Source organism: Phacochoerus africanus, chromosome 8 (assembly GCF_016906955.1).
Source record: "Phacochoerus africanus isolate WHEZ1 chromosome 8, ROS_Pafr_v1, whole genome shotgun sequence".
Lineage (NCBI taxonomy): Eukaryota > Metazoa > Chordata > Mammalia > Artiodactyla > Suidae > Phacochoerus > Phacochoerus africanus.
In genome coordinates, this window is record NC_062551.1 from 163,786,241 (window position 1) to 163,804,677 (window position 18,437).

General features: G+C 58.0%; 1 protein-coding gene across 4 annotated transcripts; it reads left to right on the forward strand.

Annotated features, from left to right (window-relative positions):
• The first annotated feature begins 1,405 nt into the window (after positions 1 to 1,405).
• TAL1 (TAL bHLH transcription factor 1, erythroid differentiation factor) lies at positions 1,406 to 16,574 on the forward strand. 4 transcript variants are annotated; one of them, XM_047789163.1, is made up of 5 exons: positions 1,406 to 2,239; positions 3,897 to 4,057; positions 7,411 to 7,851; positions 9,163 to 9,257; positions 12,963 to 16,574. In XM_047789163.1, exons 3-5 carry the CDS (start codon positions 7,412 to 7,414, stop codon positions 13,415 to 13,417), a joined length of 990 nt encoding a protein of 329 aa, XP_047645119.1. In that variant the 5' UTR covers positions 1,406 to 2,239; positions 3,897 to 4,057; position 7,411; the 3' UTR covers positions 13,418 to 16,574. The 4 variants fall into 4 exon arrangements, with proteins under 4 accessions (XP_047645119.1, XP_047645118.1, XP_047645117.1 ...); XM_047789162.1 differs by lacking the exon at positions 1,406 to 2,239 and adding an exon at positions 3,239 to 3,562; XM_047789161.1 differs by lacking the exon at positions 1,406 to 2,239 and having other exon boundaries at positions 3,239 to 4,057.
• Positions 16,575 to 18,437: the final 1,863 nt, after the last annotated feature.

The following is an 18,437-nucleotide window of genomic DNA, read 5'->3' on the forward strand; positions in this document are numbered from 1 at the left end:
GAGCTAGGTGTTCTTTCTCCATTTTACAGATGGGGAAACTGAGGTTCAGCGCCAAGTGACTTGTAATATTGCACCATAAAAGAATGAAGCCAGACACCCTCCATGGGCCAAGACGATTGCCTCTCCCTCCCTGAACTCAGATGTCTAGGCCACAGTTCAGATCCTGGCCCCTGCCATGAGTTAAGCCCAGATCCCTCCTGCAAGCCTAGGCTTTAGCCACTCTTCTCATCAGCCGGGCTCCAGAGAGGACTCTAGTGCCAAAGTGGCTTCAAACTCAGGCTCCACCCCTCCCTGGGTAATAACACTGGGGAAGTTATTTTCACTCTCTGAGCCTCAGTTTCCTCTTCTGTAAATTGAGGATAATATTAGCACCAAGCTCTTAGGGTTGCTCATGAGAACTAAATGAGTTAACTATGTGTACATGGCTTAGAGCAGTGCTTCAAGAACATGATTAAAATGTTACAGGAGAACGGAATTTTAAACTCTCAGTTGACACCAGTTCTGCCCTCTCGCCCCATCCCCTCCCCCCCCCCCATTTACATGCAAGCAAACAGTTCCATTTTAGAGCAGAAGAGAGAACTGGCCCTTGAAAGCCGGGTATCCAGGACACTGGATGAATGAAAGCCGGGAAGGAAGGGTTGGGAGTGATGCTTTTAATGTTGTCGCCTTGCTGGGATGACAGCCGCTGGAGAAAAGGTGTCTGCAAGGCCGGGGGGAATGAGCTGGTGGGGAGCCCGGTTCCCGAGAGGCCTCTGGATCAGTAATGAGGCGGCACCGGGCTGCCGGGTCCTAGACAGAGCGCCCAGCTCTCTCCGCGGCGCATTCCGGAGCCAGTCCCAGAGCCGCGCGGCCAGTGCCCACTCCCTGCGGTGAAATTGCCAAATTAAAATGAATCATTTGGCCCATAATGGCCGAGGCGCTTATCGGGGGCGAGCGGACCCGCGGCAGGGCCTTATCTCCGCGGCGCACACGGCCCCCGCGCGCCCGGCCCATGCTAACGAGGCCTAGGACGTGCGCGGGATTAGCGCGCGGCGGATCCGGAGCCCCGCGCGGCGGAGGCGGGGGCGGGGGCTGGGGCGGGGGCGGCACCGAGGCCCGGGCCTCAAAATGGCCACACGCGTCCCCCCGTAGCGGCAAAACGTGAGCATTGTGGCCGTTTTTCGGGGGGAAGGCAACCTGCCGCGGCCCTCGGAAGTCCCCATCGCTGTCCTCCCTCTGTCGCCCGCTCGCCGAAGAGCTGTCGCTGCTCTTCCCTCGATTTCTTTCGATGGGGGGCCTTTTCCACGGACGCCCCTGCGCTCGCCGCCGCCGCCGCCGCCGCCCCTCCCGCCTCGGAGACTCTCTTCCTTCCTTCCCCTTCTCCTTACGCAATATACAGAAATGCGCGAGGCGGTGGTTGGTTTTCATTTCTTCTTGGTGGTTGTGTGCATGCGGTGGGATGGGGAGAGTGCGTGTGTGCGCTGTGGGCAGGGTCGACTTCTTCCGAGTGTGGTCTTCTCGGTGATAGGTTGTGTGTCCAAGTATGATCGTGTCTGCGCTGGTTGGTGTGTAGATTTGGATTCTTCAGGGCCCTGCTGCCTTTTCTTCGTTGTATATATTTATGCTCGTTTGCCTCTCGACTTGTGTGTTGGGTTGCGTGGCCGTTGCGGTTGTGTTTGGGTGGTTTCGTTGTTGAATCGGGCCCTGCGAGCCTTACTACGTTGGGTTGTGCGGTCACGAGAGATTGCGTTTCACCGATTTCGTTGTGTCGTGCTGGACAATGTTTGGAGCTGAGAGAGTCGGCCTGCGGGGCAGTGTTGCGTTGTGCCTGCTTAGCTTCCCTTCTATGCGACTGGACAGCGTGTGGCCCAGTCCACACCGGGTTGTGTGCCTGTGTGCTTGTGTCCTTTGGACGCGTTTGTAAATCGCTGGGGGCTGGAGGGGAGGGCAAGCGAGAGAGAGATGGAGGCGCAAGTTAAGGAGGCGGCATGGGGGCGGGGAGAGGGATTTCACGTTTTATTCTAAATTATGATGTATTCGGAGGCCAGCGTCGGCTTGGGTAGGCAGACGGAGCCCGGATGGGCGGCCGGCTGCTCCGTCCGGAGGCCAGTCTGTGCCTCGGTGGTGTTGGATGAGTTTGTTAGTGAGCGGGAGGTGCTTCCAGGCTGGAAGCGGAGCAGCGCTTGCGGAGACCCGCGCCTTCACGCCGGGGGTAGCCGCCGGCTTCGGTTCCGAGGCACTGAGGCTTTGTCCATCTCTGGTCAGTTTCGCGGGTAGGGCCTCTGGGGTCTGCGGGAGAGGCCCGGAAAAGACAATGGGCGCATACTCCAGGCCTCGCGCCTCGGGTGGGGACCCTCGGGATCATCTCCAAGGAACATTTTTCCCCCCCTTCCCTGGGTGAGCGACATCCCCGCGTGGGGCAGGTACCCATCGCATCGATGACTGGGGCCGGGCTTCATGGCGGGACGGGATCCGTGTTGCCCTAGCTGCGGACGGAAGGATTTTGTTCTGCTAGTTTTGGGGGTTGCTAATGTCATCATCATCATCATCATCATCATCATCATCATATTTTAATTAAAATAATCGTCCAGGAGCCAAACAGCTTGTCTCTTTTAGCTTCTTTGGAGTGATAAAGCAGTACCGGTTTCCCCCCGCCAGTGCTGTGTTTTAAGTTGCTGGGTTTGGGGGAGGGAGAAAAAATGGAGGGAGGGAGGGACACAGAGACTCTGTCCTAAAGCAGAAATTAACCAGGCAGGGGGTAGATTCCCCTTGTTCCCATCCCCGCCTCATTTGGGTTGGAAGAGGAGAAGGAAAATCTCTGGCATTGGGTTGAAACTGAAGGGAAGAAATTATTACTGTATTTCCACTAAAGCCAGGGCAAAAAGGAGGCGGACCTTGCAATTAATCTAAGACTTCGATGTGTGACCATAAATGAGAAGATTTGGGCAAAACAAATTAAACAAAACCCCCCGGAGGGGAAAACTAAAGCCAGCCTAAATCTCACTAGGCTACATCCTAGGAAGCTGTATTGGAATCATTTTTACCTCCTTCCTTTCCTTGGTTATTGCTGCAAGGAATTACTAGAAATCTCCCCTACTAATCTGGATACACACTGAAAAATCGAAACTCCTGTGTAGAGATGGTTGAGGAAAAGGCGAGGGCTTTTCTTTCTTTTCCTTTTCTCTTCCTCCTCCTCCTTTTGTGTGTGTGTGTGTGTGTGTGTGTGTGTGTGTGTGTGTGTGTGTTCCTCTTAATCAGTAGGAAGAAAAAAAGGGACCCGGATACATCAGATATCCCCCACCTCCCCCAATTCTCTCAGATCTGCGCCTTTCAAATTGTATCCCTTCGGGAAAGTAGCCTTTGGAATTGGGTTCCGGTTTCGTTTTGGGCTGGAGATGGACAAGTGGGGGTCGTGGAGAGAATGAGGACCTCCGGAGGTTCCGTCCCACCCAGCAGGGTCTGAAGACTGGATTCCCTTTTTCCGACACACGGTCCCCTACCCACCCAGGCCAGGCTGCTCAGGACTCCGCGCTGTGGCTGCAGCTCCAGCCCGACTCGGATTCCGGGCCAAAGGCATAGACAAGTCAGTGCTGAGAAAACAAATGGCCACACTGAACCAGACATCCCTGTTGGAGGGTCCGATAGTGTTCCTGGCAGCCGGCAGCGGGGCTGTTGTTGTTGGACTAAATAGTTATTCCTGATTGGTCAGGTGTAGGGTTCTTTTTATGGGGGTTCAGGGGAGGCTTCAGACACCTGCAGGTTGGGGGCGGAAAGCTGCTGGCGGTTCCCTGGGCTGGTTGGTGAGGACATGAGGTAATTCCCAGCCATTGACCCCCATTTCTCTCTCTCCCTCCCTCTTGCCCTCCCTCTTTCTCTCCACCCCCATCTTTCCTGGAAACTGGCTCTGGGCGCGGCAGACCGCCCAGGACCACACCGCGGCCTAACTGTCGGTCTCTCGGTGAGAGAGGGGGGGAAAGCAGAGACCCCTGTGCACTCCTGGACCTCGGCTCCCGCCCCTCTCCCGTGGAAGGAGTGGAGATCCTATTCAGAGGGGCCGGTCTCTCTAAATATGCCCCAGGTGAGTTTCTGGCGAACGGTGGCGGTGGCGGTGAAAACAGTGACCAGGAAGGCCTTGGGGTCTGGCCTGGGGTGGAGAAAGCTCAGGATGGAGGACAGGCCGGTCTCAGATTGGGGAGGGAAGGGGGGACAAACCCAGAGCCAGGAATCCAGAATCGGACTCTGCCGCTCGCTGACTGTGGCCTCTGTGCTGCTGTGGCTTCCAGCCGACCCCTTTCTTTTTTTGATCCTACGTGAAAAACAGCTAGTTGGACTTAGTCCCTCAGGCTGCTCCTGTCTGTCCCGGTTCTGTGGATGTTTTACCAGGCTCATAACTTTGGGACGGCTATATCCGGGTAGTGCAGGCTGAGTGCCCGGGCTCTGGCAGGAAGAAGGCCGCAGCCGTCCTGGCTAGCGCACTTCCAACTCGGGTGGGCCCTGACTGGGGCCTAAGGCCTAGAGCAGGGCTGCGCTGGAACCACCGCTCCACTCCAGGAGCAGCTGGAAAGTGGTTCTGTTCACTGGTGATTTGGGCTCCGGCGCAGGCTTGGGGCTTGCCTGGAGGTCATGCGGGTGTGGAAGCCATCCGAGGGATGGAGGCCAGGCTGGGGCATGGGGAGACATGGTGGCCTGTTTTCACATAAAAAATTTTTCCAGCTGGGAAATCAGGTGCCTTCCCCCCGCCCCCCCCCCGCCCCCCGCCCAGGAGCCCAGGGGTTCCCCCTGTTTTGTTCGGGCACGCATGGAAATGATCTGGCAACAGGAGAGGAGGAGCGGATCTAGGGGGCTTCAAGGTGGTTCTTGGCCACACAAAGAGTTGAATAGTGAGTCTAGCGCTGTTCAGTTCAGAATCTTCTCCTCGCCCTACAAATAAACAAAAACCACTCGGGCTTTCCTCGCAGTATTCTTAACGAAAGCCAAGTGATGAGGTTTAGTCGCTGACCACTGAAAGCTCTTGTGAATTCTCAGGAGGCTTCTTTCTGAGCCGGGACCCCTGGCTTGGGTGATCCTGGTTATAGAAGAACCAGCCGGGTTTTCCTGAGGTCCCAGGAGGGGCAGGAAGAGGTTGGCCAGAGACCCTGGGGACCAATCATAGGTTTCCTACCAGGAGCTTCAGGGATATAGATATTTCTAGGTGTCTGGAGAGGGCATTTGGGGCCAGAATCGACTCATCTGATAGACTCTCGCTCCCCTTGCCCCTGTGGGATCCGCTCCTACTCAGACCTGCAGACTTAATCAGAAGGTATAAATGTGTCATAAAGGGGAGCTTGCACTCACTCTGTTGATTGCAAGATGAACCATTTGTCACTTGGTTAGACTGGGGCTGAAGCACGTGTCACTGGGCACCCAGGGGTGCCTGGGGACAGTAAGGTAGGGAGCCAGCCCCTTGGGATCGTATATTTCACCAGAGGATGGTGTATTTCTGGTGCATTTCACTATTGCAGGTGAGGCAGTCTCCAACAGTATACCTCTGGTGCATTTGTAGTGGCTGCAGTGTCTTGTCAGTCCCATCCTGTGGATGCAGATCTATTGTTTCCACTGTAACCATAAACTCACTGCCAGTGAAGTGTTGCCGACCCACTGCCTTTGCCGCGTGGGTACGCCAGGTCTGGGAGAATTTTGTCATTTCCAGGCAGAGCCCAGGGCACTGGCAGACCCAGGGCAGGAGTGTAATCTGAATGTCGATTCTCCAACAGAATCTCTGCCTGGTGGCAACTAAGATGAGCTCTGGAGGAGGTTTCAGAAGGTCCAGTCTCTCCTCTTGGGGGGAAGGATGGTTCCCAGGCTGACTCTGGTCCAGAGCAGTGCAGTGGCAGAATGGCTGCCAGGAGTCATTAGATGGACTTTGCTTGGGGCTGAGTTGGCTTCTTGTGTATTTGTTTTCTGCAACAAAATACCGTGATTATATAATTCTGACCGCAGAAACTTTATTTTTTAACATCTTACGAAGCCTGTCAAATTGACTATCTTTTTATTGTTTTATTAAAACAACTCACTAGAATTTCCACACTCTGGATCCAGAGTCGCATCGTTTTTCTGCTTTCATTCTTGAGAGAGGAGCGGGGCTGGCTCCGCCAGTACCAAAGCAGGACTATGGAAGCACTAGGAGGAGCAGGAGAGGGGAGTGGAGCCTCTGCCTGCGGCCACCCTGGAGTGTGGTTGTGGAGGAGAGGCGTGTCCTTGGCTGGGGGCGGGGGGTGGGGTGGGGGGGGGTGGGGGGTAATACATGAGAGGGCGTGCAGGGGAGGATAGCAAAGAGAGCCTGGAGTTCTGGTCCCACTCTGTGGCAGACAGCCGACTGTGCATCCCCTTGCTGGCCCAGTCTCCCCGTCAGTCATAATGTTTACTTGAGCATTTGCGCAACGCTTTTAGATGCGTAAATGAGGCATTCCTCCTGTCTCCCAGAGGACAACACCCAGGCGGGAGAGAGGGGTGGGGGTGTGCTGCAGCTCAGGGGCCTTCATGACACCCCTTGCCCCCACACTCCGGGATGGGAGCCCAGACCCCAGTGGCTTCAGGAGCACCCTGCGAATGTCCCCGCTCCACACCCCCCTGCTAGACCCCACCTCACTTCTGAGTCGCGTGGAGCAGAAGGAGTGTGCAGGGAGGTAGCGGCGGATGGGTTTCTTCCCTTCCTGAGGTCCCATCTCCAGTCCCAGTGGGAGAAAAGGGCCATTGGGGTTTCTGGGGGCTGCAGAGAATACAGGTGGATTAACCCAGTAGGACAGACACCCCCACGGGGTGGGGGTGAATTTGTGTTGAAAAGTGGCTGGTTCCTCCGGGTAATTCTCTGCCAGTTCTGATCTCTCTTGTACCCTCACCCGGCCTCTGGGTGTATGTGGGTGGCAGGAGGCTGGGGGCAGGTATTGCTGAAAAGCGAGGGAGGTTCAAAAAGCACCCCACCTCCGTGCGACAGGTTCCCCGCCAAAACCAAAAGGGGGGCGGGAAGAACACGGCCGGGGCATGTGTTCCCTCCTCTTCCCTTGTGGCCTGAGACGGGCACCGGCACCGGCTGATATTTCTTTCTTGCCTCTTTCTCCATTTCCTTCCTCCTTTTTCCTCCTCGGTTTTTCTTTCGCTGGCTGTATTCCTTTTCTTCCAGTAGCTCTGTTGTCCTTCTCCACCTCCGTGCTTTCGGCCCTCAGTCTGTCCGGAGGCCCCCTTCCCCTCCCGCCCCAGACCCTCGGGTGAGTGTGTGTCCACGTGGCGCCGAGTCTGTCCGCCTCTGCCCACGCCTCTTCCCCACGTCTCGGTGCGGGGGTTTCTCTCGCTGCCCCTCGCCCAACGCCCCTCGCCCGGACCCCCCCCGCCACGTGGGTGGCTTGGGGGCGGTGGTCTGAGCTGCCTTCCGCTTGTCTGTCTGTCTGCCCGCAGGATGACGGAGCAGCCGCCCAGCGAGGCGGCACGCAGTGACCCCCCGCTCGAGGGACGGGACGCGGCCGAGGCCCGCATGGCCCCCCCGCACCTGGTCCTGCTGAACGGCGTCGCCAAGGAGACGGGCCGCGCGGCCCCCGCGGAGCCCCCGGTCATCGAGCTGGGCGCGCGCGGCGGCCCGGGGGGCGGCCCTGCCGGCGGGGGCGGCGCCGCGCGGGACTTAAAGGGCCGCGACGCGGCGGCGGCCGAAGCGCGCCATCGGGTGCCCACCACCGAGCTGTGCCGACCTCCGGGGCCCGCGCCCGCGCCCGCCTCGGCCCCCGCGGAGCTGCCGGGCGAAGGCCGCATGGTGCAGCTGAGCCCGCCGGCGCTGGCGGCCCCCGCCGCCCCCGGCCGCGCGCTGCTCTACAGCCTCAGCCAGCCGCTCGCCTCCCTCGGCAGGTCAGGGCCGGCGGAAGGGCGGGGGGGCAGGCGGTTCGGGCACCGAGGCTCCATCTCCGCGCGTCGAGAGCCGGCCGCCCTCCTCGCGCACGGCTGGGCGGCTGGGCGCGCGGAGAGAGGTGGGGACGGGAGGTTTTACACTTGTGGGCAGAAAAGGCTAGACTGGAGCCCCGTGCAAGGGAGGAAGGAGCCTTCTACACGTGCGTGTGTGTGTGTGCGTGCGCGCGCGCAGGCGGCGGTGTGTGTGTTGGGGGGGGCAGCGGGTGGGTACCTTGTGCCTGCCGCGTGCACGGAGCACGGAGCACGGAGCACGGAAGATGAAGCGGAGGAGTGCAGGCATGAGGTTGGGTGTGAGCAAAAGCGCGGGGCGCTGCGGGGTGGGGGTGGGCGGGAGACGCGTGAGTGTGAGTACCAGTGACTGAATGCACTCCGCCGTGAATTCTTCTGGAAGCTGCAGCCCTCCGTGGACAGGTAAGAGATGGACATCTGAGGGCGGTTGCCAGAGGGCTCCCTCCCTCCTCTGAGTCTCCGGAGCCGCCTGGGGAATGGGTGCCCTGCTCCTAGCGGCGACCTCTGGCGCCGACCTGTGCTACCTTTGGTGCGAGGGTGTCCATTCTCCTGCTGGGGCCACTGAGATGGTGGAGAGCTGGGGAGGGGACGGGAAGATGAGGCAGGCAGGGAGGCACAGTATGGGACAGTAGGCGAATTTGCCGGAGAGGAGAGTGCAGGGTGGGTGGTGGGGAGGGCAAGCCAGCGGGGGTGCTGAGTCAGGGTTTGCTGTCCCACCGTCTTCCCAAGGGCTCCATAGGGCAGCAGGGGTGAAGGTGGGGTGAGGTCGAGAGGAATGGCCTGGGTGCCCTACTGTGGTGCAGGAAGTGCGCACTCCCAGGCCCCAAAGCCGAGTCTGCCTGTGTGAGCAGCTCTTTGGGAGCGCAGGTGTTTTGTGGGGTGTGTGCTTGTGTGGGGGAGGGGAGTATGTCTGTGGGGGGTGTGCATTCACTTTTGGGTTTGCCCCATGTGTTCACCTCTGACTCCGTGTGTGCGTGTGTGTGTGTGTGTGTGTGTGTGTGTGTGTGTGTAGGGGTGTGTGGGTATGTGATTCCTCTCCCCTTGCTTGTCTCCCGCAGAGAGTAGGGTGTTGCATGTGTGTTTCATGCTCTTTCTATCCCCAGTTAGGGTGTGGAGGGACCAAAGTTGCCCGTGTTTTTCCAAGAGTGGGGGGGCTGGAGAACACTGGGGAGGCTCACTATGGAGCCTCTTTGTCCCCTCCACCCACGTGTGCTCTTGTGATCTGCCCTCTCCCTCCTGCAGTGGGTTCTTTGGGGAGCCAGATGCCTTCCCTATGTTTGCCACCAACAACCGAGTGAAGAGGAGACCCTCCCCTTATGAGATGGAGATTACTGACGGTGAGTCCACCCCCCCAACACACACACACACACTTCTGTATTCACTCCCTCAAGCTGGCAGAGCTCCCGAAGGAGGGTCGGGGGGACTCCTCTCTAGGAGTCTCATATAGATGGGTGAGCTATCTAGGAGCCCCCACCTGTCAGAGTCCTGTCCCTATTGACCTGGGGTAGAAGAGGCCGTAGGTGGGGCTGTGGGCTGCCACGTTCAGTCCTGGGAAGAGGGGGGCATGGGCGTGAGGACGCATTGTGGCCTTAGCCCAAACCTCTGCCATCAATTGTTGTCCCCACTCCAGCTCCATTCCTGCATTGGCAAGGATTCCCCGGGGAGGGCAGAGACACGTGCCGCCCCTGGGTCTAAGCACCCACCCCCAGGGATTCTCTGTACCTCCTCCTGAGTCCTCTTGGGCGTCTGGAGCCTGCTCCCTGGCTGGAATTGCGTCTTTAAGACCTTTATGGGTCTTGTCTCGGGTCCCTAAAAAGTGGGGCCGTCTCTTCCCTTTTTCCACACTCAGGGCTGAGGCTTGGAATTCCCTTCCTGACATCATAGATGCTACCCTGCTCCCTCCCTTCCCCCAGGGGGGCCTCAGCACTGCTCATGGGAACTACCTGACTAGTCTTTGGCCCTGAACTTGGGGACAGCAGTTGGACGAGTGGGAAATTTGGAGTGTCCCCTCCCTCTTCCCAAGGTTGATCAGCTGTAGCAGATGGGGTCCAGCACCAGGGGGCAGGAGAGTAGGCTCTTCAGAGCCAAGGGGCTTCTTGGAGCTCCCTGTGCTGCAGCCTGACTGAAAGGCACTGGAGGCCTTGGAGCCAGACTGGGATTTCTGCAAGTTGCTGCTGGGGGTGGGGGTGGGGGGGGCGCGTGTGGAGCTTCTGGAGTGGAGCCCTCTGTGATCTTCTGGACAAGGAACCAGACTTTAAAAGACCGAGCTGGCCTGGGCCCAGGGGTGTAGGACCAAGAAGGGAGGGTGTTGGGGTGTCAGTGCTGCTGGGTGAGAGACAGGAGGTGGGTGACCGAACAGGTTATAGGCAAGACCAGCCCTGAAGTTCCCCAGGGAAGAGGCATTTCGAGGCGTTTCTACAAAGGGCAGAGACAACAGAAATCAGGCACAGAGGAGAGGAAGGGGGAGGGGGCCAAGGAGCAAGGTCCGGGGGGAGCCGAGGAGTGTAGAGAGGCCATTACCCATAGATGATGCCAATACTTACCAAGCACCCACTCCGTGCCCGGCCACAGGGACGCAGAGGCACGGGCAGATTCAGGAAAGGGGAAGGTGCGGCGAGGTGGGAGCTCGGGGGCGGGGGGACCAGAGAGGGATAGACAGAAACGGAGGTGAAGGGAACAGTGGGGGTGTATGTCCACAAAACTTTGAAACCAGAGATTTAACCAAAAAGAGTCCATAAACATGGAACCACCGCAAGGTCCAGAGGCAGGACCCGATGAAGATTCCTGTGGCTGGACTTTCCCAGGCCTCCGTTGTCTCATCAGTAAAGTAGGGAGAAGAACAGCTTCCTCACAGGCTGTCAAAGGCACGCAGTGGGATAAAGCACATTTAGGCCCTGATGCGGGGCCCCTTCTGGAGTGAGTCTAGCTCCAGCTGGGATGGCCCCGTATCGCCCCTCTCCTACCTAGGCGCCCCCTCAAGATCAGCCGCGGAGCAGGCTCTGGCCCGCCCACGGCACAGCCGAGGGGCTCCCCTCTGCCCTGGAGGCCAGAGTACAGCAAGCTGTCCCCTCTGAGGACAGGGTAGGACTGCCCAGCAGGTGGGCTGTGTCTTCCAGGCCTGGGTCTGGCCTTTGGCAAAGAGTCGGCTGGCCGGGGCCTGCCGAGGTTTGGAAAGGCAGCTCCTGAGGCACTGTGGGCAGAGGCTGAGTGATCCTTCCCTGGGGAGAGCACGGTGTGTGTGTGTGTGTGTGTGTGTGTGTGTGTGTGTGTGTGTGTGTGCGTGCATGCATGCACGTGCGCGTGTGTGCACATACACACACACATGTAAGAGACATGGTCAAGTAGCGTGGTCGGCACTGATGCGCTGGGTCTCAGAGGCGAGGGCTGCCTCTGTCCCAGCCGCAGTCTCCTTAGCTGTGAGATGAGCCCTGATCTGCACGGAGTCCTCTCACGTACCCAGCCTTCCCCATTCTGAAGTCTGGACTATGGTCATCGGAAGAGGGCAAACAACTGTCCCAGGACTGGCAGTTCCTTCGGGGTGCGTTCCTCCAGTTCCTTCCTTCCTGAGGACTGCCAGGAGCCTGGCTCTGTGCCTTGGTGTTGGGGAGGGAAGTGGCCACCCCAGCCGCAGAGCCTGGGAGCACTTGTGGGGCCCTCCTCTGTCTTTCCCGACTCTGGGAATCTCAGGTCAGGCTTGGACATTTAGTGCCATGCTTTGTACACCGTAGGTGCTCCATACTTGCACCCACCACCGCTGTTCTGCACGTCTTTGTATACAAGCGCTAGTGAGTGCTGGCCCAGTCTGCACACGTCGCACTGTCGACACACAGGGACAGAGGCAGCCCTCAGAGGCCTGCCTGGAGCCTCCCGTGGTTCCTGTGCGTGGCGGTCTCTCCGCTCCTCTCCAGGGAGCCCATGGCATAGGTCATTTCTTCTCGGAACCTGCTCTCTCCCCCAGTCCCCTGCCTGCCAGTGTGATCAGTTAGTCAGAAAATATTTGCTGAGCTCCTACTCTGTGCTTCTCATCACCCTTAGAACAAAATCCCCACACTTTACTGAGCGGGATCTGGACTCAGCCTACTCTCATCTCCCCTTCGCTTATCTAGCCAGGCTGGCTTCAGCCATTTTCCAGCTCAGGGGCTTTGCACGTGCCCTTCCAGCCTCTCGTCCTGTGTCTGGCTGGCTCTTCTTTAGCCTCAAGTTCTCCCTCATCGATGTCACCTCTGCCAAAAGGCTGGCTCCAACCGCCTCAGCTGAATGCGGTCGCTCCTTCCCATCTTTTATTTACAGTCAACCTCCTGTTTGCCCTTTGTTTGCTGTTTGTTCATCTGTCGTCCCCATTAGTGTGTAAGCTCCACGAGGGCAGTTCTGTCCTGTTCGCGGTTGCTCCTTAGTGCCCAGCCCAGTGCCTGGTTGTCACTAAATAACTGATGAATAGATAATAATCATGAGCTTTTACCGAATGTTTAGTTGGTGTTGTCTTAAATACGGGTGATAGTTGTCAGACCCACATGAGAGTCTTATGACTTGAGTCATTAGTGTTATCTCCATCTTATGGATGATGAAGTTAAGACACGGAGAGTTTAAGTAATTTGCCCAGAGTCACCTTCTAGGGAGTAATAGCCAGGCATTGAACCCAGAAAGTCAGACTCCAGAGTTTGAGTTTCTAACTATTCCTATATGGCCTCTTGGCCCAAGTGAATGAATGAATGAGTGAAAGAATGATAGATGGTTCCTGTCTTCAAGTGTCCTACAGTCCAGAGAGGGAGGTGGGCATGAAACATACTGTAATGATCAAGAGTGATGTTGATTATGGGATTATTGGGCCGTGGTGGTGGTTGGTTAATCTGTCTGGAGGGGTTAGCGGAAGTTCTCAGAGAGAAGGATACAGACGAACTGGGTTTTGAAGGATGAGTAGGAGTTTTCTGAATAAAGGGAAAGAAGGCATTCTAGGTTTCTCAAGTTTTAGGATGCACGGCTTCTCTTCTTCCCCGGGGGGAGTTTCCAGCCCACTCTCCTAACCCTTGTCCTCCTGCCTCCAGGTCCCCACACCAAAGTTGTGCGACGCATCTTCACCAACAGCCGGGAGCGATGGCGGCAGCAGAATGTGAACGGGGCGTTCGCTGAGCTCCGCAAGCTGATCCCCACACATCCCCCAGACAAGAAGCTCAGCAAGAATGAGATCCTCCGCCTGGCCATGAAGTACATCAATTTCCTGGCCAAGCTGCTGAACGACCAGGAGGAGGAGGGCACCCAGCGGGCCAAGCCTGGCAAGGACGCCGTGGTGGGGGCTGGGGGAGGCGGGGGAGGGGGAGGGGGAGGTGCGCCTCCAGATGACCTCCTGCAGGACGTGCTTTCCCCGAACTCTAGTTGTGGCAGCTCCCTGGACGGGGCAGCCAGCCCAGACAGCTACACCGAAGAGCCGGCACCCAAGCACACGGCCCGCAGCCTCCATCCCGCCATGCTGCCTGCCACCGATGGAGCCGGCCCCCGGTGATGGTCTGGGGCCAACCCAGGACCAGCCGGGAGGGGGCCCTCAGGCTGCTGGGACCGTGGGCTTCAGGGCACGTGGGGTGAGGATTGGGCGGCTCTGAAGCAGGGCGTGGACTTCATGAGCTTTCCTTGATGTCTGAACTTTTCCTTGATGTCTGAGTGCCCCTGGGGCTGGCTTTCCCGGTTCCTGCCTCAGTAGGAGGACAGAAAAATGAAGCAAAGTGGTAGGTACTTTTTATGAAGACGGCACAGTCGTCCCCTTTTCCAAATCCCTGAGACTTCTCAAGTAAGAGGCTCGAGCGGCACTGCTTTGGGCCTGGGGCGTGGGAGCCCTGTCTTTGCTGAGACCTGGGGTTGTCCGCTCTCTCCTGAGGCGTCTGGCAGCCTCGGCCTTGCCTGTAGCCCTTCCCAAGCTGGCTGGGGTGGCTTTTGTGGCCACACCGTCCAAGTATATAGGTACCCAATAGCTGCCCATTTCGTGGGCCCCATCTTCACCCAGGCCCCTGCCAGTCCATCCAGCTTGCCCGCTGCTGCAGAGAGCCACGAGCCTCGAGGTGCCTTCTTCAGGGCCTGGTTGAAGAAGACGCCCCGTGGACAGCCTGATCTCGACTAGCTGGGCCGGAGGGTCAGAAAACCCAGGAGCCCTTCCCTCTCACGCGGGGGATCGAAGCTCTGCTTTCTCCCTGCTCAGACTTGCCTTCCTCATCCTTGTGGCTCTGGGGACCGGGTCTGCCGCTGTGAGCCTGCCTTGTGGGCTTTGTGCGAAGGCAGAAAAAGGAGAAGTGATGAGAGTGAAATCGAGTAAGAGCTGTCTGGGGCACGTGGGCTTCAAATCGTCGTGATGTCTCAGAGCCACCTGCTTGCGTTCTCAGTGACACTCTGCGGTGGGTGCGGGGAGCTGAGACCGGGATGCTGGGGAGGGTGCTGGTGCAGAGAGTAGATGTGCAGCTCTGTTGCATGTTCTCCTGGGTGCTCAGAGGGACCCTCCTGTGGCAGGATGTCTGTTTGCTGGTGGTCTGGTCTGTATCCTGAGACCAAATTGAGAGCAGACCCCGTCCTGTGAATTCCTGGTATTGGGGATTGTGCTTGACTTCAGTTATCTGCAGGATCTCTAGGTCTTGATAGGACCCAGGATCTAGCCTGGTGCCCAGGGCCTGGGGAATCAGGGGAGACCAGGCCTTGGCCGAGACCCAGGCACACATATACACACATATTCACTTAGCAGACCCTTCGGCGTCCCTGGATGGTGCAAATTTCAGTCATCAAGGCTGTGTCTGGGAGGCTGGCTTAACCCAATACGAGCGCTCCCTGCCAAAAGTTGTACATGACATTTTTGTAAATCAAATCCTCATCGTCCATCTTTTAAAGAAAAACTACCACAAGTCCTTCGGTAAAGTGGAAAATCCTTTTGTGGAATGGCGCCCCCGCCCCCTCATTGAACTCGTGTGTCCGTCCAGATGGTGGGAGGTGGTTTGCAAGGCAAGGCCCGCCTGTGACCCACATCCCGAGCCCGTGGAACAAACCACGCACAAGCCCTGTACACCTGTCACTGTGCCCTCAGGGCACCCCAGCCAGCCCTGACCAGGCTCTGCTTTGAGATCGGAGGGAAGACGATGCTTTGGCTCTGCCCTGTCCACAGCGGTGTGGGCTTCAGCCTGGTGGCTTGCCCTCGCCATGGCAGGGCCTGGGGGACAGCCACATGCACACGGGGAATGAGCTCTGCCCCCTCCCCTTCCTTTCAGGTTGTGCGGTCCAGCTCGTAGGGGTGGGAGCAACGGGGTTAATGCTGGCAGCGCTCTGTCCCATTTCACCCCCCACTCGTACCTGGATGACCATGAAGACTGCTTCCTTTCTGATACTTGGAAGCTCCTGTGAGGAGCCCCATCTGACGGAGCACCTGTGCCAGGTGCTAAGGCTGTGTTTGCTTCCTAGGGGCTCAGGGTGACATGGAGTGGAAAGTGGCCACCGTGTGCCTGGGAGGATGGGCTTTAGGAGATGGGTCCCCCATTCTATCAGGAACTCAAGCTTCTGGCTCTCTCTTTTCTCAGACTTGCAGTGCGACCTGCAAGAGTTCTCTCTCTGAGTGTCGGTGTCTCATAAATACCCTGGCTCAGCCCATCTCCCCGGGCCGTGGTGTGGACGGAGTGGAATCATGCACGTAGAGGCATTTCGAGAGTGTGAGGCACTCCGTTGCCCTCAGTATCATTCCTGCAGTGGGGTTTCCCACCCTGAGTCCAGGACCCAGGCGGTGGGCCAGGTTGCCTGACTGCCCAGCATTTGGGTCATGCACGTTCTAAACCACAGAAGCCCACGTCCACTAGATTCTCCTCATTTCTCCAGATGGACCTCATTTCTGTTTTATTCCAAGGCAAAGGCACAGGAGGGAGATGAGAGACAGGATATGGGAACGTGGGCAGAATCGGTATAGAGTGCCACAGCTCCCCACGACCGGCCCGGGTAGGGATGGGCCACGTTTCATGTCTTTGTTAAGACCTCGAGATAGAACCACAATTTTGATTTTCGCTTCCAACCCCCCGCCGCCCAGCACACCCTTCTCTTTCCTTTGGCTCCTCTTCATCCGTAGATATTCTTCATCCGAGAAGAATATCTGTTTGAAATGGGGAAAAAATGTAAAGGTAAAAAGTCACGAGGCGCCAAGGGTGATCGTAAGTGACCAGAAGTAATCACACTTTTTAAGAAAAACTCATGTGCTTTTCTTCGTAGTGGCAAACGACGAGATGGTACAACCTCTATCCCTTTCCGAAAGCAAAACAGAGGGCACAGCATCTGTAGTCAGCTGACAGCTGGCTGGGCCTTTGGGGGTGGTCTCATCGTACTTGTGATTTCAGTGGTACGTGGCCCCCGCCGAAGGCTGAAGGCTGGCCCCCACCCCCCCACCCCGTTCGGCCGTGTACATAGCGCACTGTTCCTGCGGGCGGGCCCGGCACTTTCCGTCAATGTTGTACTGTACGTGATGCATTGCGTTGGTCTCTGCATTTTTCTGCAGAAGAGGAGTAACCGCTCCGGGTACCTTGACCTTTGTGTAGCCCAGAGGCCAACACTGTGGGCGTGTGACTCTTTAGCAACAAAACCCATGTGGTGATGATGTGTGTATATAAGGATATATGGGGAAGATTTCTAAATAAAAGTTTTACAAAGGGGCCTGGGCTCTGTGCTTGCATGTTGCGCCCCTAGGACTGAGAGGTGGGGCGTTCGAGGAAAGCCATGGCATGAACCTCTCTCCCCTGAAATGGGGGCTCCAGGACTCCGCTGTCCCCTCCTAGGGTGGGGTTTCACCCCCCCCCCCACCGCCCCTGCCCTGAGGCTCCCCACTTAGGGTTCCTGTTCTTTCCTCTCTGCCAGGCCTCACAGAGGCTTCTCAGCACTGTGCGTCCATGCTTTGGGCTTGGGGCCTCTGGGCAGAGTCCCCTCTGTGTGCTGGGTTCAGTGGCTTTTATCATAGGTTCAGGACAAATTGAGATCTCACCAGAGGAGGGTCCCAGGTTCCCCAGCGACTCCGTGGAGGCCGCTGCTCTTATGGAGGATTGGGGTGCAGGTCTCACATGGGGCTCAGGGACAGCAGCTGAGGCCTTGGGAGCCGTGAGTGGAGGCTCCGGCGTGGAAACGCCCTGCAGAGGCAGGGGCTCTGGGTTCTGGGGAGGCCTCTGCGTGTGGCCTGTTGGATCTTCAGGAACCTACCTCAGTGGGTCAGGTAGACATTTCCAACGAAGTACCAATCCTTCCTTTTTTCACTCATTTAACGAGTATGTGTTGAACCCCTACCAGGGGCCAGGTGTTGTGCTATAGGTACTGGGGATCTCGCAGTAAAGAAAACCAAGACCCTTGCTCATTTGCTTGAATTCCAGCAGAGAGAGAGTAACCACTCGGACGCACACAGCCGTAATGAATATGTTGGTTGTGTGGTAAATTAGGGGGGTTGGTGTTAAGGGAACCGGGGTCGGGGGCTCAAGGGGCCCACAGATAACTTTGGTTTTTTGGGGGTGAGGCTTGCTCAGCCCCCAGGCTCTGATCTTGGCACTTCCAGCTGTAGCTAGGAGGGCGAAGGCAGGACCATGCTTGGGGATACTGCTCTGGCCTTCAGGGAAGCTCCTTGGCTTTTAGGAGAGGCCAGGTATGCCTCTTCCCAGCCCAGGGCGAGGAGCTCCCTGGGCAGATAGACGGTGAGGCTTGGGCGTGGAATGGGGAGTCTGCTGGGCGCGGCCTGTGGGTCTTGGTCGTGCTGGTGGGTACAGCCACCCACCACCTGAGGAGCAGCATGGTGAAGGGACGCGCGAGACAGACAGACGGGAGACAGGGCAGGGCGGTCAGAGGAGCGGGAGAGTGAGCGTGGTGTGTCAGAGGCTAAGGCCAGAGGGGTTCAGGGTGGAGGAAGTGGTTAGCCAAGCCCACGGCAGCTGAGAGGGCAAGCGAGAAAGCGCCTGAGCGTGTTGGCTGGATCTGACCACGTGGAGGCCATGGATGACTTTGGTGAGAAGAGCAGCAGGGGCGGGTGGAGGCAGCCTGCCTGGACCCAGACTCGGAAGGGAGGAGTACCCACGTCTAGAAGGACATTTAGGAGGAGGCGAGGCCGTCCTTGTCCAAAGAGCTCAGGACGAGCTGAGCCTTGCGGCCACCAGCCAGAGACCATGGGGCTGTCTGGCTGGGCCCTCGGGGACCGTCTGGCTGGTGCCCCGTCCCCAGATGGGGAGACGGAGGCCAGAGAGGAACAGAATCTCCTCAGAGCCGCACGTCCCATGAACAGGGACAGCAGTGGCAGGCAGGGCAGAGTCGGGCCTCCTGCCTCCTGGGATCCGCCGTGTGGGTAATGGGGAAGGATGGCCGCGGGACCCCGCCGGACGGCCTCCGGGTCTCTCCAGCCTCTTTTCTCACCAACCCGCCCTGGGTTCTCTAGCCTGGCTGTTCTGGGCTGCAATTATCTTTGGCTGTCTAGTTTTTGCAGTTTTGGTTTCCACCCATCCTCTGCTCCCGCCCTCTTCACCTGGTTAACTTGTCCTCAGCATCCT

Excerpts from the sequence above, each read along its gene's own strand:
- TAL1 (XM_047789163.1), top strand. The coding sequence starts at position 7,412 with ATGACGGAGCAGCCGCCCAGCGAGGCGGCACGCAGTGACCCCCCGCTC. Across the intron at positions 7,852-9,162 it reads CCGCTCGCCTCCCTCGGCAG|TGGGTTCTTTGGGGAGCCAG; the intron begins GTCAGGGCCGGC and ends TCCCTCCTGCAG. Across the intron at positions 9,258-12,962 it reads TGAGATGGAGATTACTGACG|GTCCCCACACCAAAGTTGTG; the intron begins GTGAGTCCACCC and ends TCCTGCCTCCAG.